The 25113-nt window shown below is 45.2% G+C and overlaps 2 protein-coding genes across 2 annotated transcripts; one reads left to right on the plus strand and one right to left on the minus strand.

Annotated features, from left to right (window-relative positions):
- Positions 1-13783: 13783 nt before the first annotated feature.
- Positions 13784-14925, plus strand: LOC6596656 (27 kDa hemolymph protein). The gene has a single exon (XM_002021958.2). The coding sequence runs from the start codon at positions 13799-13801 to the stop codon at positions 14768-14770; it is 972 nt and encodes a 323-aa protein (XP_002021994.1). The 5' UTR covers positions 13784-13798; the 3' UTR covers positions 14771-14925.
- A 5397-nt stretch (positions 14926-20322) lies between these two features.
- On the minus strand, positions 20323-25096 carry LOC6596655. The gene is made up of 2 exons (XM_026990184.1): positions 25038-25096; positions 20323-21362 (listed from the first exon to the last, which is right to left on the minus strand). Exon 2 carries the CDS (start codon positions 21343-21345, stop codon positions 20356-20358), a length of 990 nt encoding a protein of 329 aa, XP_026845985.1. The 5' UTR covers positions 21346-21362; positions 25038-25096; the 3' UTR covers positions 20323-20355.
- Between the last annotated feature and the right edge of the window lie 17 nt (positions 25097-25113).

The raw sequence follows: 25113 nt of genomic DNA on the forward strand, positions 1-25113 counted from the left end.
GAATATCCTTGCCGTATGACAGATATCAAGTTGTATGGCAATTGACGCGATGACATGTTGACATTTTTGCTTCATACTCGCCGTACACATGAAGTGGGTTGAAAAGAGGGGGGAATGTGTACTTCACTTGTCCACCCCCTCTGCGCCCACTACTGTGCCCAGTGCACCTCTTTGTCGGTCGTGTATTACAAGTGTGCTGCAGGAAAATGCAATTGTTTCCGTCGTCCAGCTGCAAAACAACGGAAGAGCCAGACCGAGCAAAGACTCCACCGACTAGGGGAAACCCACAAAACTGAGTTCCTGTAAACAAAAATGATTGCCAGGGTATCAAAGCTCCCCCTTTTTCGAGTGACTGCAGGGCATCCCCCAGTCGGCTTTTAATCCTTGGCTTGCGCTCCCTTCAATGCGGCTCAATGGCAATTCCAGCTGCATTCCTTTCATCAACCTTTTGTTTTCGGGATTTTCCTGGGGTACCTCTCGTGTCACGCGCACTCATCAATCGTGAGGCAATTGTTGCCCCCCATTCTATGCCACATTACCCTTCCCATCTCTCAACCCATTGACATTATGTGTTTGTTTGGCTTTTTGTGTGTGCCTCTGGCCAAAAGTTTTCCATTGCGGTTTGTTTTAGTTATTGCATTTCTTTCCACATTGTTTTGCTGTGCCATTCCGGGGTGATATGGGGCTTGGGGTTATGGGGGTTACGTGGTTGGGGGCTTGGTCAGGGGTATCCTGGAGCTGTGAATTGTTAATCCAAAAAACTGTATTTTCGCCACATTTCTCATTTGGATGTTGCGGTCTGCACTCAATTTCAATGTGCTACTATCCACTCGCAGAGAGAGGGAGGGAGAGAGAGAGAGTGCGGAGCGAATGGACACGTTGGTAACCCCATCGCCCCTGATTTCATTCCCCATAACTCTCATCCGATTTTCACTGGGATTAGTCTTTCCTCCGTTCGCTGGCACATCCTGCATGAATTGATTTTGCATTCTAATTAACATTTCTGCCATTTTTTTCGGACATGTCCATTATGAAAATCACACTCATGACAGTCGAAAGCCAAATAATCCCCCGATTTCGGGAGTGCAAATTGATTAACAAATGTGCAAGCATTGGTCTGACAAAGTGCGGGTACTCATTCCATTTACAATCTTTCTATAAAAGTGAGGTAATATTTCATTCAAATTGATGGTCATTGGGCTCTTTGAACACCTGGCTGTCAAACAGTATTACTGTTAAGGCCAAGATCTTTTGTGTGTATACTTTTGGGATGCTTGCTTAATTTCAAACTAAATTCAACTTTAAATTTTAAAATAGTTAAGCCAAGGAAGGCGTGTCGGGCTGGCGAATACGAGAACCGAGAACGAAAAGCGATCTAGAAAAGCAGGCCAGATCACAAACCGAAAGTAGGTGGAGGAGTTCCACCACCTGCAGATCCGCGAAAATCATGTGCAAAGACCGCAATTAGAAACTCAGCCATACCGCCTACCATGCGGCGCATGCAACAAAGCTAGGCATCACCAATAGGGACAGTTTTAGGAAATGTGAACCTGGGGCAACCGAAACCCTGGAACATCTCATCTGCAACTGTCCTGCTCTCTTAAGGGCAATGAGGAGATACCACGGCGCACCGGTGCTGGCATCACTGGAAGATTCCTCCAAGAGGACGCCACAGCAACTACTGGCCTATGCGAAAAATGCCTCGATTCTCGAGGACTTTAAAATCCCCTAAACACTGCCGGACAACTAAGGGCCATATTGGCGTATGTGGTGCTCCGCTGAGGGCCGTCCGGGTTAACCTAACCTAACCTAAGTAAAGTGCAAGTTCGTTGGTTGTTGTTTTTTATGGAAGCCTCCTTGGCTGTGACTTTAAGCGTTTGCTATGGTGGATAGTCTTTCCATTAAATAATCGCTTTTCTCGATCTGTACTTAGTGGTTTTCCACTAAGAGTCCCAGAACTAAATTATCATACATTATATGTATGAAATGTTATATTTATTATCTCTGCATTTGTATGCCGAAGAGATTTTGAGGGTTGTTTATCTTCAAAGAGTTATTTTCTTATCGTGGACCATTTTGTACCAGAGCCTAAAAAGTCCACTGAGAGAGTGTCCTTACAGGAACAGCGCTGTGCAGTTGGTACCATTCTTCGGAGTGTCTTTCGGTTTTGGTTATGGTGATGAGCCTTCTTATGCTCTTTTCAGGAAATGCAGGAAATTTTGAGCTTTTGTAACGTGATTTGCATCTAAATCGGCAACTCGTTTCCTTAGATACCCTGCTGACTGGGTACCCAGAATAGAGTAAGCTAATGAATGAAGTTTCGAATATCGTCCTTTATTTTATTGCGACAGCTTAAGTTTTTGACAGCTTCGGTAGTGGAGAGGCTACCAGTGCCGATCGTAAGTAGACCACGTGTTTTTTTTGCGTATATGCCGGCTTTACTAATGGCGAAAGCCTTTGCAGTGAAGATTGGGAAACAAACAGGTAGAATCTCCCAGTCCGTCTGTCCGTCCGTCCGTCTGTCCGTCCCCTTCAGCGCCTAATGCTCAAAGACTATAAGAGCTAGAGCAACGATGTTTTGGATCCAGACTTCTGTGATATGTCACTGCTCCAAAAATATTTCAAAACTTTGCCCCGCCCACTTCCGCCCCCACAAAGGGCGAAAATCTGTGGCATCCACAATTTCGACGATACGAGAAAACTAAAAACGCAGAATCGTAGAAGATGACTATATCTTCTAGAGTGCAAAATCTGAACCAGATAGTATAATTATTACAGCCAGAATCACGAAAACAATTTCACTCTTTCTCGCTCTGTCTCACTCTAACACACAGGTTTCATGGTCGGTTTTGCCAATTGCAAAATATGAGTTCAAGGATCTCAGAACCCATAAGAGCTAGAGAAACCAAATTTGGTATCCACACTCCTGTGATATCGGACCTTGACCGTTTTGTGTCAAAATTTCGCCACACACCCTTCCGCCCCCGCAAAGGACGAAAATCTGAGGCAACCACAAATCTCAGAGGCTATTAAGGCTAGAGTAACCAAATTTGGTACACACACTCCTTTAAGATGTCACTATAAAACGTACATCTCAGAATTTCGCCTATTTTCGCGGTGTCCGCAGCAACTCACAACGTTCCCCCTCGTTAGTTGATGAAGTCGGAGATTGAAGGACGAACTCCATAGCTGCCGTGGAGGAAGGGGGTTCTGGGGGTTGTATTTTGTATTGTTTCCAGAGCATGGCGCGGCGTCGTATGGTTGAGGTTACTTTGTGTTTACGTTTGGCTTTAATGGTACTCATGAAATATTTGTTGAGTAGAAGGATGGCTAACGACGAGAATTTTGGCAGCAGCCTGGTTGTGGACTCGTACAACCAGTGGTTGATGGACGAAAGGTCCGCTTCCGCTAAAATGCATTTTATTGGAGATGTAGGAAGGCCGCGGCGCTCGAAATTGTGGTATGGTGTTTGGATTTTTCTCATGTTTGCATCTGCACTCCATCCGAAAACCGGAAGTCCATCGTCCATTTTGGCAAGGAAAAGAGCTCTTGTGATTTTAATTAACGTATTAAAATGGATAATAGAAAATATTGAGCTTAGAAATCAAACGATGTAAAGTCTAGATTATAATTGTGGACAGTCTAAGGTCTCGACGTTCAGTGAGGTTTTCTGTAAATATGCAGGATTATGCATTTATTTTTTTTCGCCACTCCTGAATATCTTGTAGTATTTTTTAAAGCAATTATGAACATCGTTTGTGTTTTTAAACTAATGTTTTTATGCCTAAGAATTATTTTATACTGTTATAACGAGAGGGAAGGTAGTGAGTTGCTGCTACGGCCGCAGTAGTCAGTATGGCTCTCCTCTGTCAGACGGCGCTAACATTGAATGATGAAAGAGTATGTGCGAGGGAGACCGGAAATAAGTCAGATCGTGCTGTCGGGCGCTGCGTAGCAACTGCGATTTGATTTGTTCCTTATGGATATAATAATGATCCGATCTGATCCAGAATCGGCAATCTTGTAGATGTTCTATGATTTTGCGTTTTTTAATTTTTTCGTATCTTAAAAATTGTGGATGCCACAGACCTTTGTCTTTTGTCGGGCGAAAGGGGTCGGAGTGAAATTTTGAAATACACTTGGTCAGGTCACTTGGTTGCTCCAACTTTTATAGTCTCTGAGATCTAGGCGCTCATCTGGAGCGACAGCCAAAGCTGACCAGGAAACGTGTGTGTGAAATTGCTTTCTTATTTCTGGCTATAATAATGATACGATCTGGCTAAGATTTTGCAGGCTAGACGACATTCCCTATAATTCTGTGATTTTTGTGATATTCTCCTGACTTAAAAAATGCGGATGCCACAGATTTTCGTCCTTTGTGGGGGCGGAAGTTTTTAAATACACTTGTAACAGTGAGATATCACAGAGGTCTGGATACAAAATGTCGTTGCTCTAGCTCTTGTAGTCCCTGATTACGGACGGACAGACATTGCTCAATCGAATCGGCTATTGATGCTGATCATGGATATCTACTCTTAATGGGGTCGGAAAAGCTTCCTTCAGGATGTTACACACATCCACTTTAACCTAAAAATCGAATATACCCCTATACTCATTTTGAGTATTGTGTATTAAAAGTATGACGTAAAGAGAAAGAGTGCAATTGGAAGAGAGTGAATATTATTGATCCGAACTCTGAAGGAAGTACGAATCCTAACGGCCTTTGTACCCACACCCCAAAGTGTCAAGGACGGCAAACGCTCTTTTAAAAGCCGTTCCTAGCAAAGAGACATGATTTTTAGAGCACAGAACGTCTGACATGAAATTTTTGATTTTCAGAAGAGTCAATAGTGCTGTGCTTGCGCTTAAAAGTAACTTGTTTGTGCGATAGAAAATTGATATATTGATATAGATGTTTATAAGTCCCTGCATAGCATTGTGATGTAGATTCTTTCGAATTGTTTATGATTTCCTATCAACTCCTGGGGTTTTTCCTCTTCTTCGAAGACTCGAGTTCGATAAATGTCATAGGGGTGTCAAGGTATCTGAGGTGAATAATGCAGTTGGCGTATATTTCATGGCAAGGCTGGAACTTTCCATGTTCAAGTAATCTGCAGAGAAGTTGTGGTCTTCTGAATAATTTGACTAGTGTGTGGAAATAGGTGTATAGCTGCCTGACAGGCTTTTTAAGGGTGCTCTGTGTATGTCAGTTAGAGTTTTGATGCCAGATTATTTGTTAGTAATTTGGGGGAAAGCTTTGAAAAAAGCTTTAGCTCTCTTATATGCCACCAGATTTCGGATCGTTTGGTCAAGTTTGAAGTTTGTCTATAGTGCCTGCTTGTGATCAAGTTGTTTAGTGAGGGTGGCGTTCCACTAAACTATTTTAGCTTTGTGCGCTATTCGCACTGGCGACTATGCACCATCCATTTCGGGGATGGTCCGTACATTTTCGCCGCTCCCAAAATTTCTCAGTTATTCCACCATCCATCTGCGATTTTCCTAAACCGCACGTTTATATGCGTTATTTAGACGACGGTTTTACGTAGCCTAGACATATTTCAAATCGCTCAAGACCAATCTGCAATATTGTGGATGCAACAGATTTTCGTCCTTTGTGGGGGCGGAAGGGGGTGGGGCGAGATTCTGAGATAAATGTTTTATAGTGAGATATAACAGGAGTGCGGATACCAAATTTGGTTACTCTAGCCTTAATAATCTCTGAGATTTGTGGTTGCACCAGATTTTCGTCCTTTGCGGGGGCGGAAGCGGGTGCGGCGAAATTTTGACACAAAACGGTCAAGGTCCGATATCACAGGAGTGTGGATACCAAATTTGGTTGCTCTAGCTCTTATGGGTTCTGAGATCCTTGAACTCATATTTTGCAATTGGCAAAACCGACCATGAAACCTGTGTGTTAGAGTGAGACAGAGCGAGAAAGAGTGAAATTGTTTTCGTGATTCTGGCTATAATAATTATACGATCTGCTTCAGATTTGGCACTCTGTAAGATATAGTCATCTTCTACGGTTCTGCGTTTTTAGTTTTCTCGTATCGTCGAAATTGTGGATGCCACAGATTTTCGCCCTTTGTGGGGGCAGAAGTGGCCGGGGCAAAGTTTTGAAATATTTTTGTAGCAGTGACATATCACAGAAGTTTTGATCCAAAACATCGTTGCTCTAGCTCTTATAGTCTTTGAGCATTAGGCGCTGAAGGGGACGGACAGACGGACGGACGGACAGACAGACATGGCTCAATCGACTCGGCTATTGATGCTGATCAAGAATATATATACTTTATGGGGTCGGAAACGATTCCTTCTGGACGTTACACACATCCACTTTTACCACAAATCTAATATGCCCCAATACTCATTTTGAGTATCGGGTATAAAAAAAAACAAAAATACACCAAAAAGAAATAATCATAATAAAATGAAGAGAGCAAAAATGTGTGGTAGTAAGTTCAATAAATATACATATACATATGTATATATATACATATATGTATTTTTTATTTTCATTTTTTATGATTAGTATTTTTCAGCCATTAAATAAACAAATAGAATAATACTAGGTATTTTTGCGGGGATCCCGAAACAGTTTCGTCAATGTCGACCAAGACCAAGGTGCTCTAGTATTCTTTCTGCAAACAAAGCGCCGGACAGTGTCGATTTAGACGAAAAGATGTAGCAAAAGTCGAAGATTTCTTTTGCGCTTTGGATACAATCAATACACGCATCTAATAGAGAATTTTCCAGAGCTTTTAAAAATCAATTTTCAAAGTAATCGGAAATTAAAATTGAAAATTGTTTCAGTGCACAACACTTTTTTAAACTTTAATTCAAATACTACATCTTTCAGGTGGAAAAAAAGTAAACTATGTAACGTATGATTCTGTTTTTGGTATCATTTTATAGCTGCATGAATTCTTAGGAAAGCTATCACAGCTCTAAAATCCTATACAAAATCATATTTTGACCGTTTTTCGTGCGAGGTTGTGACAGGTATATCGGTATAGAAGCCAAGCGGCTACGAAGCGCGGAAAGGGCTTTTAGACTTAGGTAATAAGTTGGTTGTGAATGAGTATGCAGGCTAGTATACCTACCAATTGGAGGGATGTCAGAGGAAGCCCAGGAAACGAGAAACAAAGATTACAAAAAATACAGGAATATGAATATGTGCAAGACATCACGAATTAAGTAAAACCAAGACCTTTTCAATATGTTGGCAGCCTCTTTAGATTCATATATTTCATCCATTAGATACATATGTGGGATCACAAATTAAATCGCCGCAGTTATTCTTCAGAAATGATAAGTTTATTAGATATTCCTCCCACTAAACAGAAGGGTGAGGATTATTTTACAGAAACAAAAATTCAAACAACTTTCAGATTAAGCAATTTTTTTTTATTTGATATAATTAGGTTAATTTGAAAATGTAATAAAAAATAATATTTTATAGTAAAAAACATCATTAAAAGTACCTTATCGATAAGCAAAAATAAAAATTTAGCATTTTACATAGGACCGGCAACAAAGTTAAACTTTAACCCATTATTGTGAAGCTTTTAGGCATAACACAATGTACTTAAGCAGATTTTATTCTGAACCTTTTTTTCTTTCAAATGCAGTTTGTTTCATAAAGATATTTTTATTTGTTCAGATGTTATTAATTTAGCAAGCTGAAACGGCAGATTGTCCCATTGTGCGCCGCACCAAAGCGGGGTATATTGGAAAATCTTCTGGAGATTGTTCGGGATATGCTTGAAGTCCAGACTGAGCAGCAGAATTTACAGGAGCAGCACCAGGAATCCAGCAAACCAAGCGGGAGAGACTCAAGCAAGTTGCGAGTAGCCAAGGCCAAACCTGCTTCTAAACAGAACTGCAATTTCAAAGCGAGTTCAAGAGTAAAGTGTATTTTACACATATGGATTGTTTTATTATAGCCAATAAAAAGACAATTTACTAATTTTAAATTGTTGAAGTTTCAAAATTCAGATCAAAACTTTGTTATTTTATGCTCATCAGCTGGTTTTTGTCGGATGGTGCCAGTGCGAGAATCTCGTTTCCTCGGGATATGCTCTGAGTGCAGAGCCCTTTAGCTGCATTCCTTATAACTTTGGTCATTATGGTACCTTTTTTGTAAATACTTAAGATGTTTTGTGATGCCGTAAGTGGCGAGAGTAGGTGACAAAATTGATCACAGTTTATTTATTTATTTTTTATACCCGATACTCAAAATGAGTATTGGGGTATATTAGATTTGTGGTAAAAGTGGATGTGTGTAACGTCCAGAAGGAATCGTTTCCGACCCCATAAAGTATATATATTCTTGATCAGCATCAATAGCCGAGTCGATTGAGCCATGTCTGTCTGTCCGTCTGTCCGTCCGTCCGTCTGTCCGTCCCCTTCAGCGCCTAGTGCTCAAAGACTATAAGAGCTAGAGCAACGATGTTTTGGATCCAGACTTCTGTGATATGTCACTGCTACAAAAATATTTCAAAACTTTGCCCCGCCCACTTCCGCCCCCACAAAGGGCGAAAATCTGTGGCATCCACAATTTTGACGATACGAGAAAACTAAAAACGCAGAACCGTAGAAGATGACTATATCTTACAGAGTGCAAAATCTGAAGCAGATCGTATAATTATTATAGCCAGAATCACGAAAACAATTTCACTCTTTCTCGCTCTGTCTCCCTCTAACACACAGGTTTCATGGTCGGTTTTGCCAATTGCAAAATATGAGTTCAAGGATCTCAGAACCCATAAGAGCTGGAGCAACCAAATTCGGTATCCACACTCCTGTGATATCGGACCTTGACCGTTTTGTGTCAAAATTTCGCCACACCCCCTTCCGCCCCCGCAAAGGACGAAAATCTGGGGCAACCACAAATTTCAGAGACTATTAAGGCTAGAGTAACCAAATTTGGTATCCACACTTCTGTTAGATCTCACTATAAAACGTATATCTCAGAATTTCGCCCCACCCCCTTCCGCCCCCACAAGGGATGAGAATCTGTTGCATCCACAATATTGAAGATTCGAGAAAACTAAAGACGCAGAATCATAGAGAATGACCATATCTATCAGATTGCTGAGTCTGGATCAGATCAGATAATTTTTATAGCCAACAGGAACAAATCAATTTGCAGTGGCCACGCAGCGCCCGACGTCACGCACAGACTGATTTTCTGTCTCTCTCGCACGCACTCTTTGTCGTTTCGTTTAATGTTAGCGCCGTCTGCTGGAGGAGAGCCATACTGACTTAGTATCGGGTATAACTGTAGAGTTGCGGTGTACGCAGCAACTCACAACGTTCCCTCTCGTTCTAGCTCAATATGCGTGACGAAGAGGGGGATCGGAAAGTGATTGCCAACGTAAAGTGAGTTTGCGATTGACCAATTGCATCTATCAATAATCTGGGGGGATATTATTGTCAGATCAACGTGCGTAAACGAATTGTGTGTGAAAAAGACGGTGAGGATGCCTCAGAGAGAAAGCTTTCAATTATTTGTCCGCGAAAGTGGAAGTGGTCTCCAGGAGTTTAAGTCTCCGGAGAGGATAAGAGGCTGATGACTAGGAGATATAAGCCGATTGCGATCTTTGGGTTTGATTATAAACGCAATGCCTTTCAGAGATTGTTGCGGCATAGGGCCAATCCCTAGCTCAGCTGTTGTTATATTGTCATGGCTATTAAAGTATCCATTCTAAGATCTTGGGTTTATTATATTCTTGGAGTTGTGCGGTAAATGTGTCTTTTCAATACGTATAACATCTGGGCTTACTGTGTTCATGAGTGTTATTAACTCGTGATAGTTATTTATGTAGTAGTTCATGTTGCATCGCACTTTTTAATAGCCATAGAAAATAAATATCCCATATTTGTTTTGGAACGTATTCCCTGACTTTGACTGTGTTCCAGCAGTTGTTCATATTGCTTGGGAGAGTGTAAATTAAAAGTGACTAAGATTACGCCAGTTGGAGTGGAGTTGATTCGCCTTCGATTCTCTTGTTCAATTTGTACATTGAGAAAACTTGTTGGCTCTTCAGTTCGATTACTATTTCGTTTATGAAGCAGGTTTATAAAGCTTGTAGGTTATATCGCACAATCCGTAAGCTTCTCGGTTCTTAAGAATTTTTCGGCGATTTCATTAATCCTAACGAGTAAGAGCAGGGTGAAGCCACGAAGTGTGGATATAGAGATATTTTCTTTGCTTATAAACTTTATAGATTCTTTTTCTACTAGCCAACGCCAACTTGAAAGTTTTTCACCAACCATGGCCCCTGGGCCTCAACATTTTGATACTTTTTTGTATCTCAATTGTGGGGGCTCCTCTCTTGTGGAAGTTCCGGGTGGTCCTGAGCAGGATAATTATAGAAGAAATGATGAAAGCAAGTGTTGAGCGCGGAGACTCCCGGGTGGAGCCCCAAAGAAAGTTCTTCAAAACATCATATGAGGTGTTTTAAATTAGATTGGTTTGTGGGTGTATTACGAAGATGGGAGCATACACTCTAGATAAACGATATGCCTTTTTCTCAAACGCTTTCATCCGGAAATGCCTTAAAATGGATGAAATACACATAAAATATGTATATATCTAACATTCAGTGTTCGGGGTTCGTAAGTGCAGAATCAGATACAGTTGCAGATACAGATACAGATATGCATAGCCATGATATCAGTTTGTCCTCTCTCTTTCTGCCTCTGTCTGCCTCCATCTGTGAACGCTGTTTGCTTTTGGCCACAAACAATAGTGTGGGATGCCTGGCATGGGCATCAATTTGCAGCGTTGGCATTGCTTGATTATGAAATGAATTATTTGCATTGAAGTGCACACAGCAATGTACACACAGCAATGAAGGCACAGGTACAGTGAAGACAGTCTAGGCAGACACTGAACGGGTTTTACTGCTAGACCAAACGCTCGTAGGGGACCATCGTGTGCTGGTTCCATCGTGTATGCCCCCATTGAGAGTGAGCCCTGTTTCCTGCGTAACTTTAATATCATCAGCGACAGCATCGTCATCAGAATGGGAGCTCTGCTAATTATCATTAGCTAAACGCATCACGCGTGTACGCACAGTCAGAGGCACAGGCACAGTCAGAGCCTCCATAGCGGAAACGGAAACGTTGAAAAAGCAATTGGCAAATGGCCTCCTGCTCCGGCTTCTGCTCCTCACCACTGCTCCACCTCCCTGTACTGCTTCGTGCAATTTATTGGCAGCTGCAATTAGCTGGGCGCCAACATCCGTTGGAGCTTGCCAATTGTTTGCGGGTTTCCCGTGACCCCTTTACCCATTATATCGACCCCCCTCTGGGAAGGCTTTGCACCCTTTCCTGGCCTGGTTTTGAAGAGCACATCCACAAGTGTCTCAAACGCTGAAACCGAACGTAACCCATGTCCAAATATTAAGTATGCTACTGATTATCGTTACTCGTAGTGATAGAATCTACACATTGCATAGATAGCTTGGAGGCAAGAGTACACATGTGTCCTGGCAAAGTTGTATATGTTTATATCCTTCCTTAATTTATATCCTTCTTGATCTGTTCTCTTCCTCTGTTTGTGTACCTTTACCGCTCTGTCCCAAGTCTCAACGTCTGAGAAATGAGCAAGAAATTGCTCTTTGTAGCTAATTGCAAGGGAACTTTAATGCACTGCAGCCATTAGCCACACGCCCTCTTTGCACCAGCCCCCTCTTTACCCTCTCTGAGTGATCCTTTTCCAGCCACGCCCACCAGAATGGCTCCACAATTAATTGGTTTCATTTTTTTGGGAATCCTTTCCTGCGCTTCATTTCAATTTGCGCAGAGAGTTCTGTGCTCCTTCTCCCGTCTCCTGCACTCTGGCTCCTCTTTTGGGTGCAATTTTTGGGGGCGGTTTAGGGGGAGTTGTTTATTGCACTTGCAACATCCGCTCTGCAAACGAAGATAAATTGTTACTTTTCAAGTTGTGCTTCTTCGGGTTTCTGTTGCTATTTTTTCGTTTTACCGTTTTTCAGTTACAGTTTTTGGGTTTTGCTGCCAGCAGCTGTTGCTGCCCCCCACTGGCCTCACTGGGGTAGATGGGGTCTTCCCTTGGATATGCTTCTACTTTATGAACGGCAGAAATATCCAGAAGCTAAGCATTAATCCGTTGATTATTCTACCCCCTTCTACCATTATTCCTATTCCGATAGATGGATGCAAGTTGTGGTTGATGCGGCCTGGTAACAGGGAGAAAGGTTCCAATCCCGGCTTCCATTTTGAGATGGAGCAGGCGGCACATGGGTGCCGCACTTCGGCCCCGAAACAACTGATTAAACTCGATCCCTGGAGCGGGGTACATAAAATTAACATGATTTGCCGATTAGCCGACCGCATCGATAAGGCCGGCTTATCGGTGGCATCGAGTGGGCCATTACGATTACGATTACGTGGTGCGTATCGAGAGCACGCACTTCCGCGTGTGCATCAGGCTTGAGTCCAGTTAAATGAAACAAGTGTGATGGATTAATGCATTCCACATACGAGCATGTGCTCATATCTGTGTATTACAATGTGTCGATAAGGCTAACCGATAGGAAGCCGATAACATGCAGCTGTGCTTTGTTGATGCTGTGATGCAACTACTAATCTTTCTTTTTCAGTTGCCGACGTACTGAATGGATCTTAAATTAAGTAGTAGTATATGGAGTGGTGTTAGAAGTGACAGTAGAAATAATAGGTGCAGCAGTATAAGTGGCAATATAAATATAAGTAGCAAGACAAGAGGTTGAGGCAAGAGCAGTAGTGGTAAAATTATAAGTAAAACATCAGTTTGAGTACCAATAGAAGTATCGCACTCTTCGTATTTCGTAGCAGTTTCAGTAGAAGTGCCAGAAGTATGCCGGGAGTATAAGTTTCAATAAAAGTACATGAAGAGGAATTGGTAACATTATCATTATAAGTAGTATAATTAAGGGCTTAGCACTTCGTGTAGTTAGACGTATTAAAAAGCAATAGCTGTTGCAATGACATAGCTGTTCTGCTGTTTAATGGCCAGACAAAGGTCCATACAATTCTCGCGCAATAATATTTTCTAAATTTATTGAACCTAATTTAGCCAATTTACATATAATTTCATTGACTTTGAAGCAAAAACCTATTCAAATGTGCCAAAGTCCATTTTTTTGCTCTTTTTTTTGTCTTTGATTTAATTCTGGGTAAAAGTTCTTCCACAAACTACAAAGCACGGAGAAGGATATATTGTTTATATTTGCCGTATCATATTTTGGTGTATACATATTTAAAAAACCTCACGTTCGATTATTGCTGAAAATAGGTCTGCTTAATCACTTTGCAAATAGGGCAACAAATTTCTAAAAATTTTAATTTATCATTCTTTTTATGAACAATGTATATATATAAATTTCTTTGTCCCTCAATTACTTCAGGGGCATAAAAAATTAGCAACGCCTTGCTTCAAACGTTTAAACTTTTTTTGAGATTTTTTCTCAAAAATGTTTTACTTTTTAAGTGTTTATACATTTCCCTATCCACTTCTCTCTCTTGTTCGGTCTGTTGTTGGGTTGCTGTTGTCGGAGGCCGTATACGGACGCTCTCGGACATTTGTGTGTTGTTTACTCGCCCGATTAGTGGCAGCAGACTGGGACTGGGGCTCTATCTGGCGATAGTGCTGCCTTAATCTCAGACATTGACCGCAGCCACCCCACCCCCTGTGGGTGCCCCCTTCCCCTGGCCACCCCCGTCACTGATAAGATAATGCCCGTTTGGGTCGGAATCGGGGCTGCGGGGCTGTTCGTCGGGATCAGTCATGGAGAGAACGCCGAGCGCATCGCACTTGCTGCTGCTGGCCGTCGTCGCATGGGGTTGCTGCCTGGCTCTGGGATCGGGACAGCTGCCAGAAGTGGATCCGGCGACTGTCAAGGATCTGGAGGAGCTGGGCGCCCACTACCTGCCCGCGGGCTACTCGAAGGCGAATGTGTCGCTGGCGGACTTGCAGCGCCTGCTGCGCGCCAAATGCGAGAAGGCCAACCAGGCGCTCCCCGCCGGCTCCGTGAACGCCACGGCTCTGGGAACGGCCATCGAGCAGGCGGCCGGACAGCTGATGGGCTGCATTGGAGGACTGGCCAATGTCACCGAGATCCTGGACGAGATAGAGAAGGCCAGCCCCAAGGGAGACCTGGACGTGGTCTTCGAGAAGTACTGTCTGCGCCTGCCGCAGGCGAAGACCTGCCTGCGGGAGTTCAATGCCGTGCTGCAGCCGTGTCTCACCCGCGAAGAGCGCTCCCATAATGCCCTTATGCAGCGCATCATGGACAAGCTGCTGGAGTTCGTCTGCTACAAGAACGGCGACCAGATCGCCCTCTTCATCGCCGAACAGGGTCCGGAGTGCCTGCAGGCGAGCCGCGACCACATCGCCACCTGCCTCAACACCACATTCGCCGGCTACCTGCCCCAGGTGGGACAGCTCTCGTCCTCCAACATTGCCGACCTGCTGCCAGAGCTCGTCCTGGGTCCCCGCCAGTGCGTCGACCTCTACGACTTCGAAACCTGCACCGTCCGCCACCTGGAGCGCTGCGAAACCATCACGCCCAGCAACATTGTGGAGTCCATGTTCCGCTACGTCCGCAAGGAGTCCAACTGCCAGCCGGCCATCGAGCGGGTACTCCAGGAGCGGCAGCGGGCCCAGGCCCTTACGGCCCCAGACCCAGCCGCCGGGGGAGCCGCCTCGCTGGTGGCCTGGAGCCTCCTCCTTCTCCTACCGTTGGCGGCCGTCCTATAAAAGGGCGGGCTCTACGTCCCACCCACCGATTCTCCATTCTGCGTGTGTGCCTGCTTTCCTTTATCCTTTCTCTCTCGTTGTTTTTTTTTGTTTTTTGATATTTTATAATTATGTTTAATAAACTTTCCAAAGTCGAGCGTAAGCCGCTTAACGGATTTCCTTGTTAACTCCGGCTGCGGGTCCGTGTCGGTGTCCGGGATCCAGGAAAGTGTTGAGCTGCATAAACACAAGCCTGAAATATGAGATGGGGACGAGTGCGACCAGTGGGAGGTAGGGTTGGGGCTGGGGCTGGGGGTCACTGAGCCGCTCGGACCATATTGCAGGCCGCTTATCGGTCAGCAACAGAAGTAGAAGCTAAAGCAAAAGCAGAGCAGCGGGTCAGTCGTCTCCGGCTGGCTCTTATCGCCAGCAGTGAAACAATGGGGGGAAAATGGAGGAAAACCCAGAGAGAGAGAGAGAGAAAGTAGGAAACAGAATATAAGATAGAGAAAAGCTGGTGCCCTAAGATGAAAGTGAGGTGTGGTCACTGGCCAAATACAGATTTTGTTGCATTGTGGAAGGAACAGGCACAGTTTCAGTAGAGCTGATCATTGTTTTACCTGAACTGTCGGATGAACGAGAATGGGAACAGTTTGAGCTGAACTGTAGAACGATACGAGTAATCTCAGCACTGAGAAAATTAAGGAAATCCTCAACGAAATGCATAAGTAATGATAACCCAAAAATTGTTGGCGCACTTTGTGGGAAAAGTAAACAAAAGTTCTAGTCATTCTCCGGGAATGATAAGCAAATCGGTGGCCATTCCCCATATCCCCAGTCCATTCTCCTACCCCTCCCTCAGCCATTTGCAGTGCGGAGTGCCTCGTCACCCTCGTAAATCATAAAATGTATGAGATGCCCAGAACCGACGGAAGTGGTTGTATTTACAAATACACTTATCGAATGGGAGGCAAATACGGATTAATGGTGCTATCATTCATACAGGAAATAGTGATGCTACATTGCTCCATTGCCGTGGGCTTTAGCTGCGGAAATCTAAAAGCTACTAATAAGTGTACTCACCTTCGCGATCATTCAACAGCACTACCATGAGGATGCATTTCATTCGATCTTTGCATGTCCTTGGGACTGAAGATCGCCCTAAAATCATGGGACCCATTGTGAAGGGCATATCCGAAAAAATGTCATATAAATCTTAGGGAGAACGGACAGCGAAAAAATGAAACCGCAACTGTCATCATTTCACAGACGAGTGCGGCCCAAGCGGAGAAATTCAGAGAGTCCAGAGAGTGGACAACAACAAGGAAGAGAGACCACCTCCAGAGCCCTGTCCTCATTCTCAACCTCATCGTCTCATCCAGATTCGCTTTGTTGGGGGGCCATTTGACAGCAGACGAAGCGTGAAATGAAATGGATGGAGTCTTAGTTCAGCTTTCGTCCTGCATTAGTCCCTCGTTTTCTGCTGGCGAGTGGAGCTGAGACTGCGACTGAGGCTGGGACTGGAGACCTGAAGGATTCGAACGGCTTCTTCCAATCAATATAGTTTCATTGGTGGCTCTGTGGCTCCGTGGCTCAGTGGCCCAGTGGCTCCTTGGCTCCGTTTGGTTAGTTAGCCAGTCAAAGTCTTTGGCTAACAAGTCATAAATGTTACAAACTTAATTAGGACTGCAGTCGCAGACCCGCCTTCTCCTGCCTGATCCTCCTCCCTTCACTCGCTTCCACTTTATTATTGATGTGAAAAATGCGGAAAATGAATGCGTTTCCGGTACTTTTCGCGAGTTGGCAGCTAAATTGCAACGGCCATGAATCATTCCAGTCGGACTGAGAGAGTCGTAGTCGTCCTCGACGTCGTCGTCGTCGTCGTCGTCGCCGTCCGAGTCCAAGTCCAAGTCCAAGTCATAGTTGAGTCCTGCGACTTTTGCAGCTCCCATTCAGCTGCTTGGAGCAGACAAACTTTGTACGTGCCACGCGAGCAATTGGCAAAGTGCTGCCTGCCCCACCGGACAAAAGGCGTGACTCGGGGCGGCCCGGAGCGGTGCAGGAGAGGGGCTCAAAAGTTGGCTGGCAAATAATTGCACGTCATTGGCCAAATTATTGGCCCTCGATGGGGTGCCGGCGATAAGCGAGCCAGAAGGAGGACTGCAAATGCTTTTCGGGGGGTAAAGCCGAACAAAAGGAGACTGAAATGGCCCGGAAGAGCTCGAACCCTCAATGGGTGCTTTCACGACTTCAGAGATCTTTCAATGAGAGGCTCACAACTTTCCCAAACAGAAGTAAATGAAGGAACCTCTGCGGCTTCCACGCTTTGAGGACACCTCCAAAGTATCCTTCCAGAGGATCCTAAAACCAGGAATCTTGAGTCCTTAAAGCTTGCACTTACTCTGGCAGATCTTTGCACTGAACCAAAGAGATAGACCAACACAAGAAAAGTTTCAGGGTTTAAGGAATGCCTACTATTTTTATGCACTTTATTGGGTGGCAGGGTCCATGAAAAGGCAATGAAAATGGAAATTACGTATTTCCATAGGAGGAGGGAGGAGGCAGCGTGAGGGGTGTACCTGCAGTCTGCCAAATTTAATTAAATATTTCAATTTTGTTTCCAGAAAGCTGCCACTGTCATTGCCACAACTATCTCTAATTGTGCACGCATTCTCCACGCTCCATGCTCCATGCTCCATGCCACTTCGTGCCTCTTTCTCAGCGACGACTCCAGGGGGAGTGGGTGTCTTTGGGTAAGGGGCAGAGGTGCCAGAATGGCAGATGGTGGAGCATGCCACCTGAGGCGTCTGCGGCTGCTGGAGAGCCACGCTTTAACGCTCATTTGCAAATGTTTGTCTACTTTGGTGCGGTGTGAAAAGCGTGACGAAACGTGTGGAAGGGTGGGGGGATGGCTTTTCCAGGGGGTGTGGCTGGGGGTAAGTGTGCGTAAGGAAAGGAAAGGTAGGGAACCAATAGCGGTCCACTGGGAAATTGCAGAGAAATGCAGCATCTGGCAGAAGGACCAGAACATCTGGCTGCAGTTCTGTTAGTCGAGGAGGAGTGAAGAGGCAGGAACAGGAGTAGTTTCAGTTCCAGGATATCCCTGACACATTGTACAGGAGGCTAATGGGAGAGGCGCGACACGAGCCCATTAGCCCTCTCCGTCTCCGTGTGCTCTGGTGGAGAAGAATCAAATGGGAAATGCGAAATGAGGCTCATTCGTTTGTTCAATTGATTATCTGTTTCCGCATCGATTCTGGCATTCCATTAATTTCCATCTGCCAATCAATTATCCATTATCTATTTGCAATCAATCGAGCATACTTTTGGCCCAATAATGCTGTTACGATTCCTATCGCTGACAGTCCTCCACACACGCCACGCACTTTCATCGGATTCGGCATTGGGTGTTTTGGGTTTTGTGGTGTCACCACCATTGTGGGTGCCACATAGTCGGAGCGGGAATTCCTCTGCCCTCTGTCCTCTGTCCTCTGTCCTCCAACCCCCTACCCACACGCACACTTCGCACTTTGCCACACTTTGAGGGAGCTTTGTCTGGAGAGATGGAGTCCCGCATTCTCCTCTTCTGTCTGCTCCTCCCTGTCTGTCTGCCGTGTTGGTCTTACGCATGACTGTCTGTGTGGCATGGCTCCTGTGTGCTTGTATGTGTGGGGAAATGGGGAATATGTGGCATCCACAAAGTACGTATACTTTGGGGTCTAATTTGCGGTTGCTGGCGCAGCTCAATTTACAAGTGAGAAATTAAGATGTCGACAAAACTTTGGCCCAAACACCTTGCCGGGGAGAACGAGAATACTGACACACACAGAGGGATGCAGAGATACAGATAGAGGTACACGAACGGGGAGCATAACAACCGCCAAGAAGTCTCAGTGTACCACAAAGTCTGGGAGTCTTGGAGTCCTGGACTGAACTTTGCACTCGTGCAGCACTTTTTCGTGTTCCTCGCAATTCGGTGTTTTCCTGGACACCTGCTCCTTTAAACCCTTGGAGCAGAGTGTTTTTTGGGGATTTTGAGTTGTTGATGCGCTTTTAATTGCATCAAGTTGCACGCCACAAGAAGGAGGCAGCAGCACACGAGCAGCTGTACTTGTTACAGCGGGCACTAGACACTCCAACTTCCGCAACACTTGCAACACACTCTAGCACCTCCGCCACCTTCAATCAGTCAACGCATTCCAGCGTAATGTGAAGCAGATACAAGTGCCATTTCCAGACTCTCGACTAAAGGATTCTCATTACTCGGGTGTGTAATGAAGGGTGTGTCCTGTTCCGGACGACCGATTTTCGAAACAAGAGACTGAACTGAATTCCAAAGGAAGTATCGATGGAAAAGGCACAGAAAAGACCAAGCCCAAAAAGGGAATTGAAGTACCAGAACGCCACTTGCCGGTACAATGATGTATGGAACGAATATTGAACTGGAATTTGTTCCCGATGAAATATCTTGGTATTTTATAGTCTTTGATACAATGCAGTCGGAGGATCTACAATGGGATCTACGGCTTTTGTGATTGCTTCCCTTGGGAGGCTCTTCTTGGATGGATCATGGACCATGGATCGACCTCCCTCCCCCTGCAAAACATATGCATTCTATAAGGGCGAGAAGGTCCCATATACTCCCCATCTTTTTCCAGGGTATGCTTAAAAAAGGACTGCCACAAAAGTTTTCGCATTGTAATGCGCTATGGAAGGAGCAGTAGGGTCATGGCAATGTGGGGAAACTTTCGCTGGGGGATTCCATTCCTCTGGTTCCGCTGGATCATCCTGGCCTCATGCTGGCCTTATCATGGCCTCCTTCTGGCTCGTCCTCACAGCGTAACTAGCCTGATGTGAATTTGATTAAAGCTGCACATTAAATCTGTTGACAGCTGTCCTGTGGGGGAGCTACAGGAAACCGCTGATGACATTAAAGTCACCCTTCGTGCGGTTTTCTAAAAATTATGCAAAGACACTTGACGCTGACGCTGACAGTGGGAGGGGGGGAGGGAGATGTATAAGTGTGTGTGTGTGGATGCCACATACGCAATGTCAGCGATTTTTCGCTGAAAATGGCGAAAACTGTAAACAGACTCGCGTTGCTCTCTCATTGGGTGGTTTTTTTTGTTCCGACGGTTTCCCCATGGCACCACCCACGTCCAACCCTTCGACTAGAAAAACTTTATTAATTGCGACAGTAAAGTTTTCCACCGCAGCAGCAGCAGCAGCCGCACCACCACCACCACCACCATCGCCGACCATCTCCAACCATCGCCAACCATCGCCAACCATCGCCAACCATCGCTAATTCCCCCGTGACAGCTATTAAAATCGTTTGGTGTTTAACTTTTTCGTGGCCCCGAAAAATATTTGATTTCATTTTAGCATATTTAATTGCAGTGCTAAAAAGTGGGGAAATACTAATGAAAGATGGCGAGGGAATGCGGAAAATTCTGATGAAGCATGGGGCAAAATGATGCTGAAAAAAGGAGGTGGAGAAAAAACAGCCCGACTGAATGCGAAAAAGATTTACTTTTTATTTAGTAACCAAACAAGAAACTTGTGATCCAGGGAAGATCAGATTGAAGGTGGATTCTCTGATGATCCTAGAGCTGAGCCTTGCGTCTCTGAGACATTTCCTTGGCCTTCTTCAGGACGTACGTGCACATAAGCAGGTGGGCTGCCCGGCACAGTTCGTACATCTGGCGGTAGAAGCGCTCGTCCTCACCCTCATCATCGGAAGGCTCGTTATCCGCAATGCTTTCTGCCGTGTCCTCAGAAGACTCTTTCTCCGCGTCCTTGCTGGAAGAGTCGTCCCCCTCGAAGTATTTACCGCTGAAATCGGTATACTTTGGGAGGAAGGCCTTCTTCTGCTGGACATTCCACATTCCCGACTCTTCTGCGGATTCTTCTGTAGAGGTCCCTGTGGAGTATTCAGTGTACTCTTTAGAGGGCCCTTCTGGGGAATATGCCAACCCTAGTCGGCGGGCCAGCTTGGACATGTAGTTTTTCGAGGAGCTGCTGCTGGTTCTGGAATGAATATTTATCGAAAATTCTTGCGGATACACCGGCGAAGGTATTGGAGTTATCTTCCACCTGCCCGAGGGAGGGGTGTCGTAGTACGAGTGTTTCTTGAATGGCTTTATTTTGGGAGAGTGCTTCTTCGTGGTCCCATTCCTTAATTTATTAAAGCTTTGCAAAAAGCTGCTGTTCGAGGTGTAGGATTCTGATAGCTCTGGTGAAGCCATGCGGGATGACTGGACCAAGGGGCTCTGGAGTGAGCTGGCATCCTCATAGATCTGCCGATTCTCTCGGTAGACTGGGGCACTACAGGAGATATACTTCTGCTTCGTAGATATACCTCCAACCTCTCTAGCTACATTTGCGGTTTGTTTTTTGCCGAGTTTGTTGTAGATCCTATTGAAACTGCCTGAGCTGCCTGTTTTTTGCGATCCGGATCCCAATGGCTCGTTTTGGTGGTTCAATTTCAAAGTCCAGTAGCCGCCGAACCTGGGCGGGATACCTATCCCGTCAACCGAATTGTTCAGATTCAGATCAGAGCGGTCCGTCCCGCGGACTGTCCTTCTATTAGCCATCGATGAGAGAAGAGTTCCTGGGGGATACAGAAGGGTTGGAATGGCATTGACTGTTACCCATCGATTGTTGCACGATATTTGGTGGCGATCTACCGCATATCCCTTTCTCGATTAACTCGAGAGTGTATCGAGTGTCAATTATAAGCGAGCGGAAAGCAGCGACCGCATGGCAGGCGTCCCATTAGAGGGCCAATCGTCCATCCACAAAGTAGAGTGCGGCACCCTCTCCACTCTCCAAGGGTCAGAGGTTATTTTCGAGTGCTTTAAAACTCGATTTGATTACACGGATGTAATCAGAGCCCCAATCAAATGAAATTATTTACGGTTTAAATGACAATTGTCAATCTCTAATTGTCAATCAATTGGACACGTAAATGGGTGGCTAGTGGGGGGAGGGAGTGTGTGGGAAGAGGTGTGGTTGATACAACAAAGTGGATGGCTGTGGCATGTGTGTCATGCATAATTTGATAGAACTACAGGGAGGACTCTCGACTACGAGACGATTCTGTGGCATGCACTTTTTCTACCCCCTCTCTGGACGGACACCCTGCTCCAGCCGCCAGCTGCCATGCCCCCAAGTATTTGGCAAGAAAATAAACCGAATTTGGTAGCACGCCCAAAGAGTGGGGAAGCGAAGGGTAGGATGGAAGGATGAGTGTCGGATTAGGATGCAGGACAAAGTTTCCAATAGTTGCAATTAAGTGCAACATTTTTGGGGTTTTGTTTGCATGTGCCACACATTCCTTGTGTCACTCTGCCACCCCTTCTTTGTGTGTGTGTGTGTGTGTTTTCGGGTTTGTTCTGTGGATGGCAAAAGTTTGGCTTACTCTTTTGGGTTTGGGTTTGGGCTCGGGTTTGGGTTTGGGGAGCAGAGGCTTAGTTTTTCAATTAGTTTGATGGCGGCGGTCTCATAAATTTTTGCCAAGTGTTTTTGCCCCCCTCCCCCGCAGCATATCCCACAGGGAGAAAAGGCAGAAAGAGAGAGAGAGACAGAGAGGGAGAGAGAAGAAGGGAATACTAGAATTTATTGAAGGCCATCAACCATTCAATCGCTTTTTGGCTGTTTCCCATCCACCATCATCCATTTGCGGATTCGGCTGTGTCACTTGTCACTGGCCCCCCCCACAGGCCCCACCCACAGTCCGCATGTTTCCCCATTCCCTGTTGCATCCAATTCCACTTCCACTTCCTCCGCCATATTCCCACTCCAATCAGAAATCAAATTGACTCTGGCAGTGGCCTTTTGCTTTCTTTCTCCTCGATTCGGGTTGGACTTTTAAAACTTGTCTTACTTTAATTGCTTTTCACTGTTTCTGCGGTCGAATGGCGTCCTCTCCCAGCCACCCCTTATCCCCACCCCCCGCCACCGCTCATTCTGTCCCACTTGACTGGCATTATCAGAGGAGTCACGCCTTTTCGCCTTTCCATTTCCCTCTTTTCTGCAGGTGAAAAATGGAAAATGTGCTCGACGGGGAAAGCCCCCTCTACATATAATTTAAATGAAAACTTAAATAGAGACAGAAAAGGCCAGAGAGCACAGAGAGAGAGAGAGAGAGAGAGAGAGAGACAGAGAACTGGACTCTTAATAAGGAAAATGCATTTGTGCCGAGCTCTTAACCAGAGAAGTGCTCCAAAAGGAGTGCGAATCCACACCAAAAAAAGGAGCAGAGCAGAGCAGAGTGTCTGTGGCATTTGCCAAATAGCTGGCAAAAGAAATAACTCACAAAAGTATTCAAAGACACTCACACACATACACATAACCACACACACACTCACAGTAAAAGCTCTACTGAAAGATCACCGCATAGAGAACCCATGATTGTCCGCCCCAGAGAGCTCTCACTGTGCACCCTACACGTGCACGTGCACGTATGTATATATGAATATATCTCAAGTGCAGCAAGTGACACCTAAGCAGGAGAGCAAGTACAAGAAAAACGAAGAAGGATAGTCTTTGCAGCAGGAGCAGAAGTGGCACATACCCTTGCTGCAGGACTATCCAGCGGTTGGTAAGCTTGAATGTAGGATGATCTTTAAAAACAAACAAGTTGTCTTAAGCAAAATATTGGAAGCACATAGAAAGTGGCAAAAGAATGGACTGCATAGTATGGAAGATGTTTATAAGAGTATAATTCTGTGTATTGCCAAAATTGAGCTAAAAATCAATATACTTCGACTGCCAGGGAAGCAAAAGCAAAAGCAGAGGCAGCAGCAGCTGGCAGGCAGGTAGGCAGGCAGACTGGCAAGCAAAGAAAAGCGAGCAGGCAAATTCTCAGTTTTTCCTGCAGCGGATGATGTGTGGCACTTGTCTCGAGACCAAGGGGCGTGCCTGTCATTTAACAGTTGCTGGAAAAGCCCCAGAAGGAGACCCAGACGGAGAAGGAACAGGAGACGGCGGCTAAGACAGAAACAGGGACACAGTCGGAGTGCTCTGCTCCATCTTACAGTTAAATTATGCGTTAGCCCAGGCTCTCCAGGATGACAGCAGGTGGCAGGAGGCAGGAGGCAGGAGGCAGGGGCCAGCAGACAGGTGGGGCCACCTTGTGCTGACAGCAAAATGATTTAAATATTTGTCATGAACAGCAGTTGCAAGAGTCGCTATACAGACACGGGACAGATGATGGTTATGCTTGGGATCTCTATCCCCATCGCCATTGCCATTGCCATCAACAAAACACCCCACCCCATGCCACCCCATCTCTATCTTTATTTTCATTCCCATCAACATGAACAACCTCATCATCATCATTCTGAATGTTAATTGTTGGCAGAAAACAACTAGAAGAACCACTGTAATAGAGCAGAGCGCAAAACGTGCGGTAATTAGTTTATGGCAGGGACGAGAGAGTGAAGGACTCTTATAATAGAACCAAAAGAAGGGAGAATTTAAGCGCTTCCCCCAAGAGGATACCCTCTGAAAAGGTTACTCTGATTACGGAAAACTTACGACTTGAATATCCAATAGAAAACTTTATAAAAACCAATGCACAATCATTGACAGCCATCAATATTCAAACAAACAAAAGAGGGTAATCTCGTATCATGCTCAAAGGTCCATAGATAGTTAAGATCCATCAACAGGGCAGACTCTCACTCCATCCTATAGAGGTAAGAGGGCCGAGAGAGCACCAGTAGATTCCCTCGAAGGCTGGGACCTCATCAAGCACCGGGGGGTGTTTTGGGGTTGGAGTTGCAACAGCAACATTAGCCCCCGCGATAGGGCAAACAAACAAGTGTGGACCGTGTGGGCCACGGGAACAACAGCCATGAACAAACAACGGAGCGAAATTAGGTTTTTAGCGGAACAACAATGGAAGTGGCAGTGGAAGTGCAGGTGGCGGAGCAGCAGTTGAGGGATACTCGAAGCAGGGCATACCCACAGATATTTGAAGGGCTTTCATCGGAATAGAATTGGATGAATGCGAATCGGAGGTGCGAAGGAAGTCCCCATTCCTGAAAAGAACCCATTATACCCTCGCTATCAGCCGCTCAATGGATATCAACGACAGTTGAGTGAACTCCTGCATTCGCAGGAAACAAAACGAAACGAATCGAATCGAATCGAATCGAAGCCGTGTCTATTCAGTTCAATCAACTCTAATTTGGAAGGCCAATGCTGACCTACAAAGGTAGTCCATGTCCATGTCCATGTGCCTGGCTTCCGATTTGAATATGAAATGCAATCCACTTACCTGTGGTCTCTCCTTAACGTATCGTGTTCCAGCTTGAAAATATATGTGAGAATTTTTGTGTGTTCCAATGTGGGAA

The sequence above is a fragment of the Drosophila persimilis genome, unplaced genomic scaffold (genome assembly GCF_003286085.1).
Source record: "Drosophila persimilis strain 14011-0111.01,24,50 unplaced genomic scaffold, DperRS2 tig00000520-arrow-pilon, whole genome shotgun sequence".
NCBI lineage: Eukaryota > Metazoa > Arthropoda > Insecta > Diptera > Drosophilidae > Drosophila > Drosophila persimilis.